General features: G+C 36.4%; 1 protein-coding gene across 2 annotated transcripts in view; it reads right to left on the minus strand.

Moving 5' to 3' along the window:
• LOC114658984 (torsin-1A-interacting protein 2-like) overlaps nt 1–17,873 on the minus strand; it is a 31,567-nt gene that overhangs the window by 11,430 nt on the left and 2,264 nt on the right. For both annotated transcript variants that reach the window (XM_028811145.2, XM_028811143.2), the window contains exons 2-4: nt 13,048–13,104; nt 9,267–9,410; nt 6,892–6,984 (exon numbers count right to left, since the gene is read on the minus strand). In XM_028811145.2, coding sequence (XP_028666978.1) covers nt 6,892–6,984; nt 9,267–9,410; nt 13,048–13,104 — 294 coding nt within the window. The remainder of the gene's footprint in view (nt 1–6,891; nt 6,985–9,266; nt 9,411–13,047; nt 13,105–17,873) is intronic.

A 17,873-nucleotide genomic window follows, 5' to 3' on the forward strand; every position in this document is an offset into this window, starting at 1 on the left:
CCACACAGTCCTTGGTGGTGTGGGTGTGAAAGAGATTGCAGCCGAACTCTGTATTAAAATTGATTCATTCAATCACCATCATCAGCTATAACAAAAAAAAAATAAATACATTTTCTGCTCCATTTCTGTTCTGCTCCATTAGTCAATCCGAAATGTTTTTTTCCTTTTACTTCTTTGTTTCCTCTTTGTTCTTTTTCAGCTCAAAAAGTGCTCAACACTGATCTTTGATTGGTATTGCAAACTGAAAGATGATATGCAAGTGGACAACAGTGTTAGCTTTTTTAATAGCAACACTCTACACTGCGGGGAAAAAAGTAATCGGTTTATCTTAAATTTATTTCCAAAAGTGGCACAACCTCGGTCTGCTGAAGTAATCAACAACACTGTGCAATATTTTTTCCTTGTTTTTAACTATACTCAATCACAAGGGGACCCCTTCCACAACTCTTCTAATTGTGCTCGATTCATAAATGGGGAAACACCCCCACTCTTTAAATGCTGTCTTGGGTCATCAAGGAACTTAAAAAAGATAAAACTGGGAGCCAAGGCCATAAAGGATGAGAAACACTGCTCTAACATCAATGTTGTAATTCAGCAAGATAATTTAACTGTAATCTCAAAGAGACTAAGGAGAAAGGAAATGAAGCAGTTGCTAACTTTGATGACATACTGTTTATAGTGATGTTCTTATTTAAACTTGGCGAGTATTGATGAAATTGCCTACAGCAGTGCAAAGGCTGATAGGAATTGTAGTCCATACATCAACATTTTCACATGGTTGCAAATAAGGTGAATGGGGGTAGGGTTAAAATATATTAAATATCTTTCTTACTGAATCAGTTACATGAAATTGACTATGGTCATGGCCACAGCTCCTGGCAAGCACTTGCTATACGCATCTTTTTTGAGTTTTGCCAAACCTTTTACTTCACTTCTGCAGGTGGCCTTCATTTACATAAACCAGCACACCCAGTTTCTCTTTGCAATCTCTGTCAGTGCTGTGGGGAAACAGGGGAGGTGGTGCATTAGAATGTCCCACTTTCTACAGCACTATTAACAACAAATACCACAAAAAAAAAAAAACACATATGGTGGCTAATTTTCTTTTTTCAAATTTCAATCAAATCCGTCAAGGCATTTTTGAGATTTTGAGGTATTTAGTTTTGTATTGTTGATTTTTTTCTTACATCTACATTTTGATATTTTGAAATTACTCCTTGGTGGATATTTACTAACATGTACCATTGTGTAATCTTTTTAGAAAAACACTAACCAATATTTTTGTTGATAAGCGTGTCAGTCAACTTTGCACTTTATATCCATATATAGATGGTTTTGGACCTTCTAGCTGTGGGTTCAAATCCTGCTACTGACATTTTGTGACCATGAGCAAGTCACTTGACCTGCCTCTGATCCAAATGGAAAACCAAAAAGAATTATAACCAGTTTTATCATAAATGTTGCAAGTGCCTTGGATAAAGGTGTCAGCCAAATAAGCAAATGTAAATGTAATGTAATATATAATGTATATATCAAATTTTGTACTCCTGTTATCTACCTTTAAATGCTAAATCTACATCCACTCTGTGTGTGTGTGTGAGTGTGTGTGTGTCATACACTTAACCGCTGAAAATTTTAGAAAACCTCAGTTTTTCTTCAAATTTAATCAATTGAAATGCAACGATTTACCTACAATGGTTGAAAAGGTAAGCAGTGAAATGCCAGAGGTTTAAATTTAAAGTTTAGGTCAGCAAAAACTGAAAAAAAGGAAATATCAGAATATTACAAATGGATCTTCTTCAGGGAACAACTAATAGGTTACAGATGTTCTGCTGCAATTAAAGTAAATTAAGCCTTGCAAGTTGAAGCAAACAGTTCACACTGGTGTCCCAACTTCTGTTATTACTTAAAAACCCTCTGTCTTAACCCAGATCTGGAACAGACTGTGTCATTACAGCCTCTGAAGTACTACTAGGACAATATTCCAGTGATAATGGCAAGAAAATGAGACAGAACATCATTACCCTTAGAAGTGTAGGCCTTTCATTTAGAGAAACTGCAAAAAAAAAAAAAATAAATAAATAAAATAAACTGTCAGTGAGTATGGTGTCCTACGCAATCCAAAGGCAATTGGAAACTGGAAGAAACTCTGACAGGAAGAGATCTGGCAGATTCAGAGTCACAACCCAATCAGAAGACAAGTTTCTGAGAGTCACCAGATTGTGTGATAGGCACCTGACATGCCATACATTCAAACTTTTCTTGCCGCTGACAAAAAATCTGATATAAACAGATTAGTTTTTTTTTCTGCATAGCCTTCTGTTTTTGAAAAAGCCAACACTGTTGTCCACATGTATATCATCATTAAATTCACAAAACCAATTAATGATCAGTGTTTGGAGTTTAAAAAGTAAAAAAAAAAGCGGTGGAAATAAAAATGTGATTAGAGGAAAGGACTCTGGTTTTAGAAAAAACTAATCAGTAACTTTCATGTTTTTTTGATGGCAGACATTTTATTAATCCCAATATATAATAAGGCAGTAATAATTTAAGGATTTCATGCTAATGGAGATTTGAGATTTTTAGCAGTTTTAGCTATGAATTAACCAAATTTAAATAACTTTATTAACATTGCGAAATACTGCTATTAGTGATTTCTTTTAATACAGAGTTCTGCAGCAATCTCTTTTACACCAACACCACAAAGGACTCCCACCCGACTGTAGATGCTTACCATGCGGTTCATAGTTCACAAAATTATTTCTTTTCACCTGTTCCTTTATGTACAATAATGTACATAAATGCACAGCCTGTAAACATAATTTGGCAAAAAAAAACAAAAAACAAGCTTGAACATTAAACTGATGAAAAACACAAAGAAATGCTTCAAAGAACAATGCAAACAAATGAAAAACATAAACATTTAATAATGATAATTAAAGTATATCAAAATCAGAAATCAAATATATACTCAAAATTTACATTATTCCCGTTTACCCATTCCATCTGAAACGAAAACAAACAGTTTCCTGTAAAACCTGGCTTTGCAATGACCATCAACAAAAGCCAAGTCACCAGTAAAAGCAGGAATTGGTCTATGGTGGAAATGTTTTAACTCACGGGCAATTACATATAGCACGTTCAACAGTCAGCAGCTCAAGTGAACTAACAATATTTGCCCCCTTTTAAAAAAGAAAATTTAAACATACTGTAATATCAGGCAATATTAATTGTAGTCTTTGATGCCAATAGAGAGTCAAGATTTTTTTAAGTTTAAGTTTAAGTTTTTACCTTTGCATGAATAGATTTTAAATTTTCTTTGTAATATTACCAAATACCATTTTAATACAGAATCCTGCTGCAGTCTTTTTCACACCCACACCACCAAGGACTATATGCAGCATGTCCTACAGTAAGCAGTTCAAGTGAACAATTAATACAGGCCCTGATTTAAAAAAAATAAATATAAATACATGCAGTATTTCAAAAAAAAAAAAAGTCAAGCAATCTATGCACTTCATTCTGCCTGTGTATAGTATGTGATGTGATGCTCCTATTCACCAGTAAATGTTTAAGAATTGTTTGTAAAGAAGACAATACTCTTTGTACTCAATAAAGAAACTGACAATCCACCATAGATTCCAAGATTCACATGATGGTAATATACTGACAGTTAGATCAATGAGCAACATATTTTCAAACAATGTGGCAAGTGCAACTTGAAAGTGCACTCCTTTAAAATGGAAATCTTGGATTATTCACGCAAGCGCATAAAGCAGCATAATTAAAGAGGGTACACTTTATATTATTGTAATGCACATATGAAACCCAGAAAAGGTGATTACTCACACATGATAAACATAAGTAATCTTCAATTTTTGTTGCTCTCAGATATAGTACTCTGTACTGTTTGGCAACTAAAGATGTAAAGCTACTGCCATCTTTCTACTATATAAAATGGAGAACTTGCATATTTCACACATGAAATAAATATTATAAATATTGCATTGCAGCGACATGTGATTGCATCCTCGTTATTAACATCATCATTACTACTATTTATTTTAGCCTTTATTCAAGGCAACCCAAAATATTTACATTTATTACTGAGTCAGTAGTGCTAGGGCAACCACATTGATTTTCTAAATAGAACTTTAGTTTTCTCCCCCATTCCCAACTTTATCATTTGTGCTAAATTGGACTTTAGATTGGTAATGTACAAGTAAGCATAAACATTTGTGAAAATTCACTTTTCAATTTGTATTAAGTGTTATTCCTACTTTGCATCCAATATTGCTACATTGGGCACCCAGCTCAATCCAACCCTATACTGTACTGTATTAAACCAAGACTATTAAAGGAAAGTATTACCACTGGCAAAACACCAGGTTGCCAAATTTCCATCCATCCATTATCCAACCCGCTATATCCTAACACAGGGTCACGGGGGTCTGCTGGAGCCAATCCCAGCTAACACAGGGCGCAAGGCAGGAAACATACCCCAAGCAGGGCACCAGCCCACCACAGAGTACCTGGAGGAAAACCACGCAGACACGGGGAGAACATGCAAACTCCATGCAGGGAGGACCCTGGAAACGAACCTGGGTCTCCTAACTGCGAGGCAGCAGCGCTATCCAATGTACCACCAATTGCCAAATTTAAACTTTGTAAAGGTGAGGCACTGAAAACATTACCTCAAGGTCAAAAAACGCATTGGCTTATATGATTAATACCTGCCTAATATTTGTTAAATTCATAAAATGTTGATTTCTGCAGTGGTAGAATATAAACAAGCTGCATTAGAGGAAAATCATTCAGAATCTATTTTGTTACTTCGTGCCTTTTTTAGCCCATGTTCATTTAAATTATACTATCCCACTACACCATATCTTACCATCTGGTTTGTAAATCTTTCTTACTAAACTAGGATATATTATATGGATTTCCATAATGTTCAATACTAGTGAATTATTTATTTTTAATACATATACAAGTAATTTTGTGTGTTTGTGTATGTATGTACATAGAGGTACTATTGCAAATATCCACTGGTGACGCTGATGTATTTTATTTTTTCTTTCTTGATATCCATCTAACAGTAACTGTTTAAAAAGAGATTTATACACTTTATACTCTTTCATACCGATTTTACCAAACACATTTTAAGCCACTGCTTTAACAGCTTCAGGTTTATTTAAATTCACGTTTCTTTTTCCTTACCCTATTATGGGAAACTTTGTAATAACAAATAAGATGCTTTTCCTGCTCACTGCTACAGACTTCTTTATTATCTGTCACGCATTTGACTAACAGTTGGTCTATTTTACTTTGAGTGCTCTCAAAGGGACTTGCTATTTAAACTGACATTTTCCCCTCTTTACCCAGTTACTGCATTGTTACCATTTTGGCTGAATGTCTGCTGTACATTTGTTCTCATTTTATTAAATGGAAAAAGCCTTTAATAACAGTGAAGTATGAGTAAATTAAATCTTCTCTCTGACAGCTGAGTAATATCCATACATTTTAATATACTGAGAAATTTAGTGAAGAATACAGCTCATCCAGACTGAGGTAATTTAAGTGAAGTGAATTGCTCATACACTGCACTGGGCTGGCGCCCTGCCTGGGGTTTGTTTCCTGCCTTACGCCCTGTGTTGGCTGGGATTGGCTCCAGCAGACCCCCGTGACCCTGTGTTAGGATATAGCAGGTTGGATAATGGATGGATTGCTTATACAAAGCCATTAGTAGTCTATATAGGACTCTTAATAAAAGTTATGTTAAGCAGTTTGTTGTTTTTATTTGACTGACATGTTTATCTTCTGTGCTAACATCAATAGCTACAAGTTATTCCTCCCACCACTCTGGAAAACCTGATCTCGTCACCTGAGGATGTCAGGTTACACTACTAACATTAGCAGAGCATGTGAAATTATAAGGCTCCGTAACATGCTTTACAGCTGTTTCACATTTCCACATATTGCCCTTTTTTCTGATAGCCAATAACTTGTTGTCTGAGAGAGCCGGTGCTGTACAAATGTTTTACAGGAACTACAAGTTCAGCCACAATCTCAACCCTTTTTTTCCCTCACTTTCTGTCATTGTAAATAAAAATATGAGACATCAGATAAAGCACTCTGTCTTCTGTTTATGAGGTCTGAAACAACTGCATTCCTTACTACTTGTAGCTAAATTATTTGCACTGCACTTCTGGCTTAGCAGTCAATGGTTATCTATTATCGCAAACACAGTCCACCCCTACGACTCAAGATAGAATAGAACCTGTTTAGCCAAGTCACTGGGTAGGTCAGAACACACAACTAGTGGTCACCTGGGTATCATGCAACTGCCTCAGACTCATTAATATACCCGGGTATAATGCAACTTCCTCTTACTCATTAATGAGTCGTTACTGGCGGAGTGGTAACTCTGAGGTTAGGGATCTGCACTGGCAATCGGAAGGTTGCCGGTTCGAATCCCGTAAATGCCAATAGGGACTCTGCTCTGTTGGGCCCTTGAGCAAGGCCCTTAACCTGCAACTGCTGAGCGCTATATAAATGCAAAGAATTATTATTATTATTATTAATATTATATAAATGAAGTCTGCAACTGAAAATTGCTGTGAAAGTCAAGTAATGTGGCAGTACCTTTAGTGTGGGCTTTTACATGAGTGCTCAACTGTGGGCTGCCTTCTCATCTGATGCTCTCTGGCACTCTGTGATGCCCAGACAGATACCACCTTCCCAAACAATAACTAAACACAACATTGACAGATGAGTCTAAAGAAGAAGCCTAACTTAAACAAATCTACAGTTTTTACACAATGGATAGTGCATATCAGTTAGAACAGAAAAGGTTTAGGTTAATGTTAGAAAGTTAGCTCAAAAAAATACCTTGTTTTATAATGGTCTGTGGAGCTTCTTTTTCTTGATTATATTCTTTATTTGGATTTCTTCTTCTGCTTTTAATTTCCCTTACCTGAAGATCTTAAAAGATAAAATTGTGAACAAATACCTTGCATGAATTCTGTTCTATAACTACTGATCTATAATAAAGTGAACTTTAAGGAAATTTTGTAAGTAATTAATAAAAGATGGAAAAACATGTTGTATGGTTACTTAGAGCATATAAATGCACTCATTACAAACACCTTACCATCTTACAGTCACCTGTCAAGCCAAAATTAGGTCTTTTGGATAATGGGGGAAATTGTGAAAATTTTAAAACTATCACAGGACTATATTTTGCCCATGAAATACAAACCAGATCAGGGTAGACAAACTGGTAGTCTGAATACCAGGGACTACCAGTTTCTAATTCTAGGCAACCAAATTACAGACTTACAAAGCCTGGCGGACTACCAGATCTTCCAGATCTTTAGCCCATGCAATACCTCCCCAATTAAAAACAAATTATTAAAATCAAAAGACCCAATTTTTCCATGTATGATCTTAACTTTGGTGTTGACATGTCAGCACTGATTGTGACGGGAACACAGTAAAAATGACATAAGTGGTGACACACAGCAGGTTTTAGCTGCACGCTATGCACAAAATTTTTCCTAACTACACTATGATAAGAGTGCACCGCTGTGTACCCTAATGGTGAATTTCAGGGAGAGGCTGGTTATGTTGGTGCTAGAATGATAAACAAAGGACTGAATATGAAGCAACATGGTCATCAAAGTCAAATGAAAACTTGTAAAAATATTTGAAACACAACCTTTCATTATATATTTCACCCTTTCATGAGAATATTGTACTTGCCCTCTCTTCACTACTTTTGATTAATAGATCTGCATGCACACACACACACACACAAGTCAACAATATAGTGAACCTATAGCTGTAAAGCAACTGGGGCAGTGAGGACAAGAAGGCTAAAAAACTAATCATATCCTATCCTCTCACCATTTACTGCAATATAAATGAATAATGCATACTTTTTTTTTTTTAATCTATAACAAAGACAAGCCATTCCACTACTTCTTCAATACCTGTTTCAAGTAAAAATAGTCATAATTACAAGCTGCTTTATGGCAATAATAAAAATAACACAAGTTTTCAAATACTGAAAAACTTAAAATATGAACTTGTAATAAGGAGGATATTCTACAAAATAGCAACCAAGTCAGAGATGTAATCTGAACTTCTAATGGGTATACTAAAGGTTGTAAAAATGCTCCCTTCTATTAGCCCAAAAAGTCCAGACTGTGAATGTGCTTTTTCAGGCCTAAACCTCATCTTCAATAACACAAGGATCCTCTTAATTCTCCAAGCATGACAAATTTTAATGCATCTGTATATACAGATCACTGGCTATGGACAACCAAAGGTGGGAGACACTGTAAAGGACATATAGTACCTTAGAATAACCCTGAAACTCAAACTGATAATGTTTTTGACAGAGAAACTAATTGGTGGGGCCTAAATTAGGTCTGAAAACAAAAGTTGAGAATACAGTATTAATGCAGTATCTCTGTTCATTTGTAAACACTTATTTTTGTGTGCACTGGAAAAAGACCTCACATCAGCATTACATAATACTTTAAAAATCATCTATTTGCTAAAATATTCTCTTTCAAGATACCAATTGTGTTTTTATTGTGGTAGAAGAGTGCTATGCATTTATGTACAACAAAACTTTACAATTAAATGTTGCTGTAAAAAAGTTGCAGGTAACCCTCCACCACATATGTAAAGCTGGGCTACCGGAAAGTATATCTGGTGGTAGCCCAGTAGACTACCCTATGCAAATACCATTTGTCCACCCCTGCTGATCACTTAAAAATACAGTGCCAAATCTGAATCAGACTAACTTATTTACTTTTGAAACATAAAAGGAAACCAATAACCTGGAGAGAATCCATACAGGCATAGCAAAAGAGTATAGTCTCTATTGTTTGGGCAAGCATCATAACCCAAGACTGTAGTTATGAGGCTGCACCACTAACCACTGTGCCAATACACTACCAAGAATTAGCCTAAATAAGTTTTAAAAATTGTTCTTTGTCCGTGTTTTCTTCCGTGGAACAGAAAAATATGAGAACACTACAATGTATAGTACTTTTTAGACAGGAAATCTATTGTCTTCATTTATTTATTTATTAAGTAATCCTTACACTGTATAAAAGGGATGCATGGATAGATGGGTATTTAAAAACTGATATAATCATAAACACAAAGACCTCAAATCTCACAAGTTATTTGGATATTTTTGTTTACCCAGTCCCAGGCACATTATTTTAAAAGTTTTGATTGTCTTTTACCTGGTATTCGATGACAATGAGCATCACCCTTCGCAAATTCATTTGAATCCTCTTCAGAGTCTTCCTCCAAACTGTATGAGCTATCTTCACTGTCTTTCTGACACATTTTCATCTGTGGTATTGGCTTCTGCACATAGCTAGTATCTAAAACAAAAAATACACCAGCATCAGGCAAAGAGCACATTGTAGATGAGGTCTACTTAATTTCAAGAAGTGGCTGAAATTTTTAGTATAGAATATAATTCCTGCTTGTAACCAGGTGTTACATTTGACATCTATGTTTTTGTTTGTTTCTCATATTAAACCGATTAGACTATATAGTATTTGATACAAAAAAATGTCTCCATTTACACTCTTCATTCTTACTTTTTTATTTATAGAGCTCTAAAAAGAAGTAGATAAGTGAGTAACAGATGTCATTATGTCACATACCTCTCATTTAGAAATCATAAACAGAGCCTTGGGAATTAAAATTCCACAATCATTCTTTAAAAAGCAAACTGTATTAGTATTCACTGCAAAAGATGCTTCCAATTTCTAACCTTACCATTAAACGTACTAGTCAAAATTATAACTGAGATTTTTTGGGCGTTCATGCCCGTTCGATGGGCTGGTGTCCCATCCAGGGTTGATTCCTGACTTAATTTTCGATGCAGTCAAAGCGCCCTCATGCAGAAGGTTTAGGAAATGGACAGGTAGGTGGAACACTAAAGTGTTGAGATCTGCTTAACTTATCGGAAATCTAGATCATTACAAATTAGAAATAACTTTATTCCACATCCAGATGATGCTTAAAACATACCCTAAAAGAGGCACTCTCCATATGCAAATACAGGTAAAATTCCGTTACAACGAACTTCCAATGACCTAAAAAATATTTCATGGTAATGAAAATTTCATTGTAATGAGATTCTGTATTTGTTGCTATAGTGCTTTCTTTAACTTGCGTCCAGGCGTCTGCAATCATTTCAATAGCTTCTTTTGCATTAATTGTAATCTTCTCCTGTCTACAAGTTATGCTGATGAGAATTTTTCTCAGCATTTCCTTGCAATAATACACTTTCAGGGTGTGAATGATGCCAAAATCCAATGGCTGAAGCACTGCTGTGCAATTGGGTGGGAGGAATTCAATGCGAACATTATCTAAATGAGGAAGCATGTTGTGGGCAGCACAGTTATCAATCAGAAGCCGAATCATCCTTTTCTTCTTCTTCATATTTTGGGATCCCCCCACCCAACGGGAACGTCACGCTGAAGTGCATCCCGAAGTGTGATTGCCGCGTATGTGTAACATTGTTTGTCTGTTGCCGGGGTGGGGCAACAGCAGGCTCACAGCGGTGCAGTGAGGCGTCACAGAAGCGAATCCTAAAAGATCAGGGTGGCACTATAAGTACCTGTCTTACACCCTAAAACACGAGGCTGAGTCTCAGTACTTTAGCAAAACCAGCTCTATTCAGCTTGAAACGGGAACAGCACGGTTATTTATTGTAGCATGATCTACCACTCTCCTATAAACAGACACAGGAGTCAGGCAGGGTTGAGACTAGGTTAGTGGCCAAGTAATACTGTTCCCTGCATTTACAATGTTCCTTGCATCACACATCGAGTTTGCTTTGGCGGAAACAGCAAAGCTGTGAGCCTGCTGTTGCCCCGGCAACATATAAACAGTCTTCCACAGACACGGTAACCGCACTTCAGCATATTGTCCATTTGGGGGAGGTCCGAAGAGAGTTTAGAAACCTCAAATTTTCTTGAATGAGTGCTACATTAATAGGAATGTTTCTTGAACAAGCATCACTAAACCACATAAAAATGTCTTTTTTGACGTCTTCAAATGCAGCATTTCGCATACGTTTGCAACCCGAGATTTTTCTTTTTTTTTTTTTTTTTGCTCGGCCTTTCAAGAAATTTGACGGTGTCGAAGGCGGAATTCCAAATTCACTGGCAGCGTCTTTTTTCTTTTTGCCGCAATTGAGAGCTGCAAAAATTTAAAGTTTTTTTTTTCTTCTAATATGAACTATCATCATTTTTTCATGTCTGCCGTTTCTATAGGAGGGTGACAATGAGTTAAATTTCAATGGATGTTTTTCAAATGTTGACGAGCAGTAAGCAAAAGGTATCACTGAAAACAACTGAAAACAAAAACAGTACGAGCAATGTTCGAAGAAAGACATTTTTTTTTTTTTTTTTACAATATTTCTGCTTGGGGATCGTTGTGCACAACTTAGCTGCGACCACAGAACTAACTGCTCTGTGGATGATTCATTCAGGCATTTCAAGGTCTTTTGGGCACTTCATTGTAATGAAAGTATCTGCTGAATGTACTTTGCAGTAACGAGATTTCTATAGACTTGTGTTATATGGGGAAACTGTTGGGACCATAAAAATACTTCATTGTAATGAAAATTTAGTTGTAAAGATATTCGTTGTAATGGAATTTTACCTGTATATTACATACGTCATGAGCACACAGACACATCCAGGACATTTGTCAATTTTCTACAACTAATACAGTGTGTGTGTGTTGGGGTTACGGGTCTTTCCCAGCAGCACTGAGTAAAGCAGATGACCCAACCCTGGGCAGAGCACAAGCACATCACTTTCAATACAAACATATTGAACCAATTTAAAGCCGCCAGCCCAGCCTGAACATCTCTTACATATGGCTAGCTCTGCCATCTCATCTCTCCAGATTCCTGGATTCTAATCCTGGCTCACATGCATTCTGTGTGTACAATCTGCACCTTCTCTCTGAGGGCTTTCTTCGCCTTCTCCCCTCTGTAAAAGAAGCCCTTAACTTGACATACATACATGCGTCCTGTGATTGGCTTGTGTTCCTTCAGGGACTGACCAATGTTACTGTCCTTCACATACTGTAGAACTGTATGATGTTGGCTAATAAAATAATGATTGAGTTAATAACACTACAACATGCTTCATTAAATCATCGACTGACACTATGACTTCACATGAAGTTTGCATTAACAGAACGAGGGTGTAATAATTTTAAATACTTGTACTGATCTGAACTCTTCCCATTGAAACAAAACACCCAAACCCATGTAAAGTCAGATATATACGGTATAATTAACTAACCCTGAAATGCACTTTGTTCATTTGTTAATGTAAGTTTATCTAAATCATATCATATTCATTCATATACTGTATGTGCGAGATATTATGTTTTATGTATAAGATATGATGTTCCCATAAAAAAAAGCAAAGCATGGTGTACCTCAACAACCATAATACCTCACAGGAGCACCACAACTAAGTTATCGTAAAGCTTAGAAAAACAGATGATGAAACAAATCAGTTTTTGTGATTGGCCAATTTACTGATCACCAATCGACTCAATCTGAATTGTTGGTCAATCGATCAGACCATCACTACAACATCATTGTCTAAAGTGTATGTGTGGAAATACCCAGAAATGAAAGCTGACATTCTGTACTTTTCTGTTCTTTTAGGGTAACATGTTGCACCAGATTTGTCTCCTGAAATGGTGAATATTGTATGTAAAAGAACAAAATATTACAGGAAACATACAAACTTTGATAAAAGGTTCATTCAACAATCATGTACAACCATAAGTACTTACATGGTTGTACATGCTCCCCCAAATCCATGTTTGAATAACATATTTCTTATATCCCAATGTAGGTCAGCCTGAATGCACTGGATGATATCCCAACACACCAAACTTGATCTATTTTATTTGTTCCCTGCCTTTGAATAATTGTACTTTTCCATGAGAAGAGAAAAAATAATAAATGCTTACCTGTTTTTCTTCTTTCAGCATTTGTTTCCTTGCTGTTTGTGACATCTCTCTTTAATTCTGTAAAGAAGTTAATATTAGACATATAGTTGGGAAATGCATTTAATAATATCAACAAAACAATGCACAGTTCTTAGTGTATCTTTCTAATGTACTCACAATTCTCTTCTCAAATTAAGTTTATGCAATACCAAAATAAATTGTCACATAAGTTTTTATTGCAGCTATAACAGAAAAATATTGCCCCATCAGCAAATCACCGAACATATTCTTGTAGAAAACTTTAGAAATATTAATATTTATTCATTTTATTTTTAGCAGTATTTCCAACAGATACAGCTAATGTAGTTCTACATACAAAACTACATAGAAACAATTACAAAAAAAACTGGGACATATTTTGTTCATCATCATCCTCACTTTCATTCCACTTTGCTTATACTGTAAGTGTTGTAGCATCAACATATTGAAGGGGGTGACTTGTTGAACCAACTGAAGTCATTTGGTGTTGTACTGTAGTTATGATGCCCCCAAGGTGGTGTATCAGACAACAAAAGAAGACTCAGGACCAGCCCAAGACATGCTAGTTGAATTATATTTCTTGACTAGGCTGGAAAGTGGTAGCACTGCTGCCTCTAAACAAGGAGACCGGGGTTCACATCCTGGCTGCTCCATGCATGTAGTCTGCATGTGCCTGTGTAGGCTTTCATCGGGGACTCAGTTTCCTCTCACAGTCTAAAGACAAACAGGTTAGGTCAGGGGTGGGCAAAGTCATTCCTGGAGGGCCGCAGTGGCTGCGGGTTTTTGTTCCAACCCAGTTGCTTAATTAGAAAACAATCCTTGTCAATAATTACATTTCATGGCTTGTTAGTGCTTTAACTCTGCTATGTCAAGTCATTCTCATATCCTAGATTTTTTTTTCCATTCTAAGGATATCATCCAAATACTTTGAAGTTTAAAATGGATGGGTAATTCTCAATCCTTCACTTTTTTCTCTTCTCTTTCCTTCCAAGTATTTAATTAAACCAAATAGTGCACGATAATTACACACAGGTGTAAAGGGTAACAAGCAAAATGGATAACTGCTGGTTTCTTTTGTCATTTGCATCTAATTGCTAATAAGGAGCAATTAAAAACCGAGATTGCAGCTGTTTAAGACTTAAATAAGCAATAAGGGTTCAAAATCTTAATGAGGGAGACAACTAAAATGAAGCAGAAGTGTTTCTAGAGCAATAAGTGCTTCTTATTAAGCAATTGGGTTGGAGCAAAAACCTGCAGCCACTGCGGCCCTCCAGGAATGACTTTGCCCACCCCTGGGTTAGGTGAATCTGCATTGTTAAATTGGCCCTACGCAATGTTCCTGTGCTGTGCCTGATGCTTGTTGGGATTAGCTTCATCTGCACCGTGACCTTATCCTGGATAAGTGGGTTAAGATGACATATGGATGGACTAGCCCTAGAAAAGTATGAGAATTTTCAAAGAGGAGTTGGAAAAAATTGCTTAAAACAGGGTGGCCTAGTCTGTCCAGCTCAGTGTGTTGCCACTGTAAACTTTATCAGAACACACAGAAACGTCAGCTGCACCTTGATTTTCTGCCCATGGGGATTATAAACAGGAGAAAAGACCAGATGCACCCTGGTTGAGTCTAATGCCCAAACTGAATGAACTTGACTTAACATCAAGCAAGACAACACAACGTTTGCCCTCCAGGGTTTGTGAGCTGGACACAATAGGGTACTTGTGTGCCTCAATGACAAATACAGCTGCATTGTCTGGTGATACGTCCTCCTGTCAGGATTATCAACAGCAAATTTGTCTAAAGGGGAGGACAGGAAAAAGGCACAGTCAGGTAAGGACTCTAGGCAAAGGATATATTTATCAATTTTTTAAGAAAATAATATGTAAAACTGTGCTTTACAAATCAAAATTTTATGTTGCTTGCTATTCTTGCTTTTCATCACGTGCTACAATGGTGTTCACTAAACATTTTTATATTAAATAAAGAATGATGGACTGAAAGGAGCTTCAAGTGCTTCAGCTCAATTTTTTCCATAGCAGAAGCACTTATGAGTGACCATAGTTTATGTTACACACAAGGCTCAGATGCAAACCAACAGCATGGAGTCACACTGTGGATAAGATGCATTGTGGGAAGAGGAACATAAAAAATGACAACAACCTAATCATTTATTTCTTCAGTATGAAATTTGAATAAAACTTTGAGAATATTTTTGTACAAATATTTTTCTATTACTGAAATTTCATTTCATGTTTTCCTTAGGACTCACTAAAACAGCTTCCTTGAAGAACCAATTACATGCCTTCAAAGCAGTCAAATGTATTGTAAGTGCTTACCTTCCATAAAACTTTAATAAGAACAGAAACACTTTAAACTATAATTTCTCATTTATTCTAAAGATTTTCTTGGATACATCCACACTGCAACTAAAAGTGACTTGATTTCAATTTTGGCTCATATCAGTTTTTTTGTTTGACTGTTCTGATTCATTTTTCACAAGGCTCAGAACAGATAGAGCACATGAAGATATCTTAATGTCCCTAGCATGCAGAAAATTAAAACAGATTTGTCAGACAGATGCAACATTACAGACCACCAACAGCATCCTGGATGTTGCATTGATTAACACTGTTTTCAGCGTAGGGTGTCTGTAAATTCATCAGCTCATGATGGTGTGGAAGGGAAATAGAAAACAATTATCGCCGACATATCCATATGCAGAAACCTTCCGAGGGTTTAATGCAAAACAGTGGTTTGACAATTTCAGAATGTCGAAGGGGATTTACAATTAGAAATGTCAATGTATGCTATATTGTCTGGCAACAGTTACCCCAAAAGTTTATTACTTTTGCCATCTCACTTTCTTCCAATTGACAGACTGAGTACGCCCTGTAATCCAGGTTGACTTTCAATGCAGTAATATGCCAAAGGTCACAAAAAGACTGATATACAATTAGTTGGAAAATATACATTTTTTTAAAACTTCAATTCAAGCAGTCAAACACATGTCACATTTAAGTCATGTGTATGTATATAGGATTTTTATCTGTATTAGTACCACACAGGAATGACAGCTGAACTGAATCCGAAATGTTCTGGATGAAATAATGGAATGTACGATTAAGTAATACAACACGAACATTGTCAGACAACAGGTTGTGGGAACAGAGAACAAATCAACACTGCTGGAGCTGTTTATTGAAGGATGGCATTCTGACTATGACGGATAATCCTTTATCTGGCCAAATGGCACTCATCATGAATGAAGAATGTCAGCATTCAGGTCTCCTGGTAGCTGGCAATCCTTTTCCTGGTCAGGATGATGTACTGAAAGGAAATATGGAGATTGCCTCTCTGGGCTGTGGTTTCCTGAAACATCAGGTGGCAGTATCCCTCAGTTGGGATTCATATGGGTATACCCACAGGGCTGCCTCAGAGTCATAGCCCCAATGGGCAGCTCTGCTGGAGGTTCCACCTTACTTGGAAGCACTTCATGTGTACAGTGTTGTAGCACCAGAAGTACTCCCAAAACCAGCATAAAAAGAGTTGGAAAAAAAGTTGAAGCTGGGATAGGAGGGGGACAAAGCACATCTCGAGAGCAGTAGAGTAGACTGGGGAGAGGGATTCATTGTGACAGATTTGAGAAAAAGTCTGTATCAAAGGCATTGTTGTTAATAAAGGCGGTACTTGAGCCTAGGACTGTTGTTAGTGTAGTTAGTTGGGTTTGGAGTTTGAGGATCTGCAATGCCTTCTAGTGGTCACAACACTCGCAGGCATTTTACTTATTTATATATATATACACACACACATACATACAATATACACAATGGTGAGTCAAAAGGCATCCGCAATATATTTAAAAAATAAGTAAAGAAAGACAACAGAGTTTATTTTAGCATCTTTTTTCAACATAGTGTCCAATGGTCACGTCCCTGTTTGCCAGAATCATATCACAGGCACATTCAATAGTCAGCAACAACAGACTTGGACAAGTGGTGTGGGATCATCCTTGAACATTTCTATCCATTCATAGACATTTCAGTGAGGTAAAACATTTCCGTAATGTGCTGGTAAAATGCTATTTTCATACAGTGCTGCGAGTCAATGATGGATCTGTGCTCCTGACACAACCCAGAAAAAATGGGTAACAGCACTCTACTGTTCTTTTATGCATATAGAAAGGAAGTCGTCATGTTAACAAAAGCACATAAACACATGCTAACAATTAACCAAGCCAGTCACAGTAACTTAAGCAAATAAAGCTTAAACATTTTCACAATAACCACTGCAGTCAATAATATACAAAAAGCTAAAATGTGATTATGGATACTTTTTGACTTATCCTCACATACTGTACAATCTGTATCTTACTGCACAATTACATGCTCATGAAGATGCATCTTTAGACCAAAATCAATTATTTATCAACAGATAGATAGATAGATAGATAGATAGATAGATAGATAGATAGATAGATAGATAGATAGATAGATAGATAGATAGATAGATAGATATTTATTGTCACTGTCACTTTTACAAAGGAACAACGAAATTGAAGGTGCAATTGACTCAGTGTGAGGAATAAGAGTTAAAAAGACAAAAAGAGAGAAAATAATAACAAACCGAATAGTAATAAATATACAAATTGCACTTGTTGACTTAAGGTCTATATTGCACATTGGTAGAATATGGAGCAGTTTTATTCTGAGTTCAGGGCCATGATTGCTTTCGGATAAAAGCTGTTTTTAAGGCGGTTTGTCCTAGTTTTCATAGCTCTATATCTCTTGCCCGATGGCAAAAGCTGGAAGAG

This window comes from Erpetoichthys calabaricus, chromosome 10 (genome assembly GCF_900747795.2).
Source record: "Erpetoichthys calabaricus chromosome 10, fErpCal1.3, whole genome shotgun sequence".
Lineage (NCBI taxonomy): Eukaryota > Metazoa > Chordata > Cladistia > Polypteriformes > Polypteridae > Erpetoichthys > Erpetoichthys calabaricus.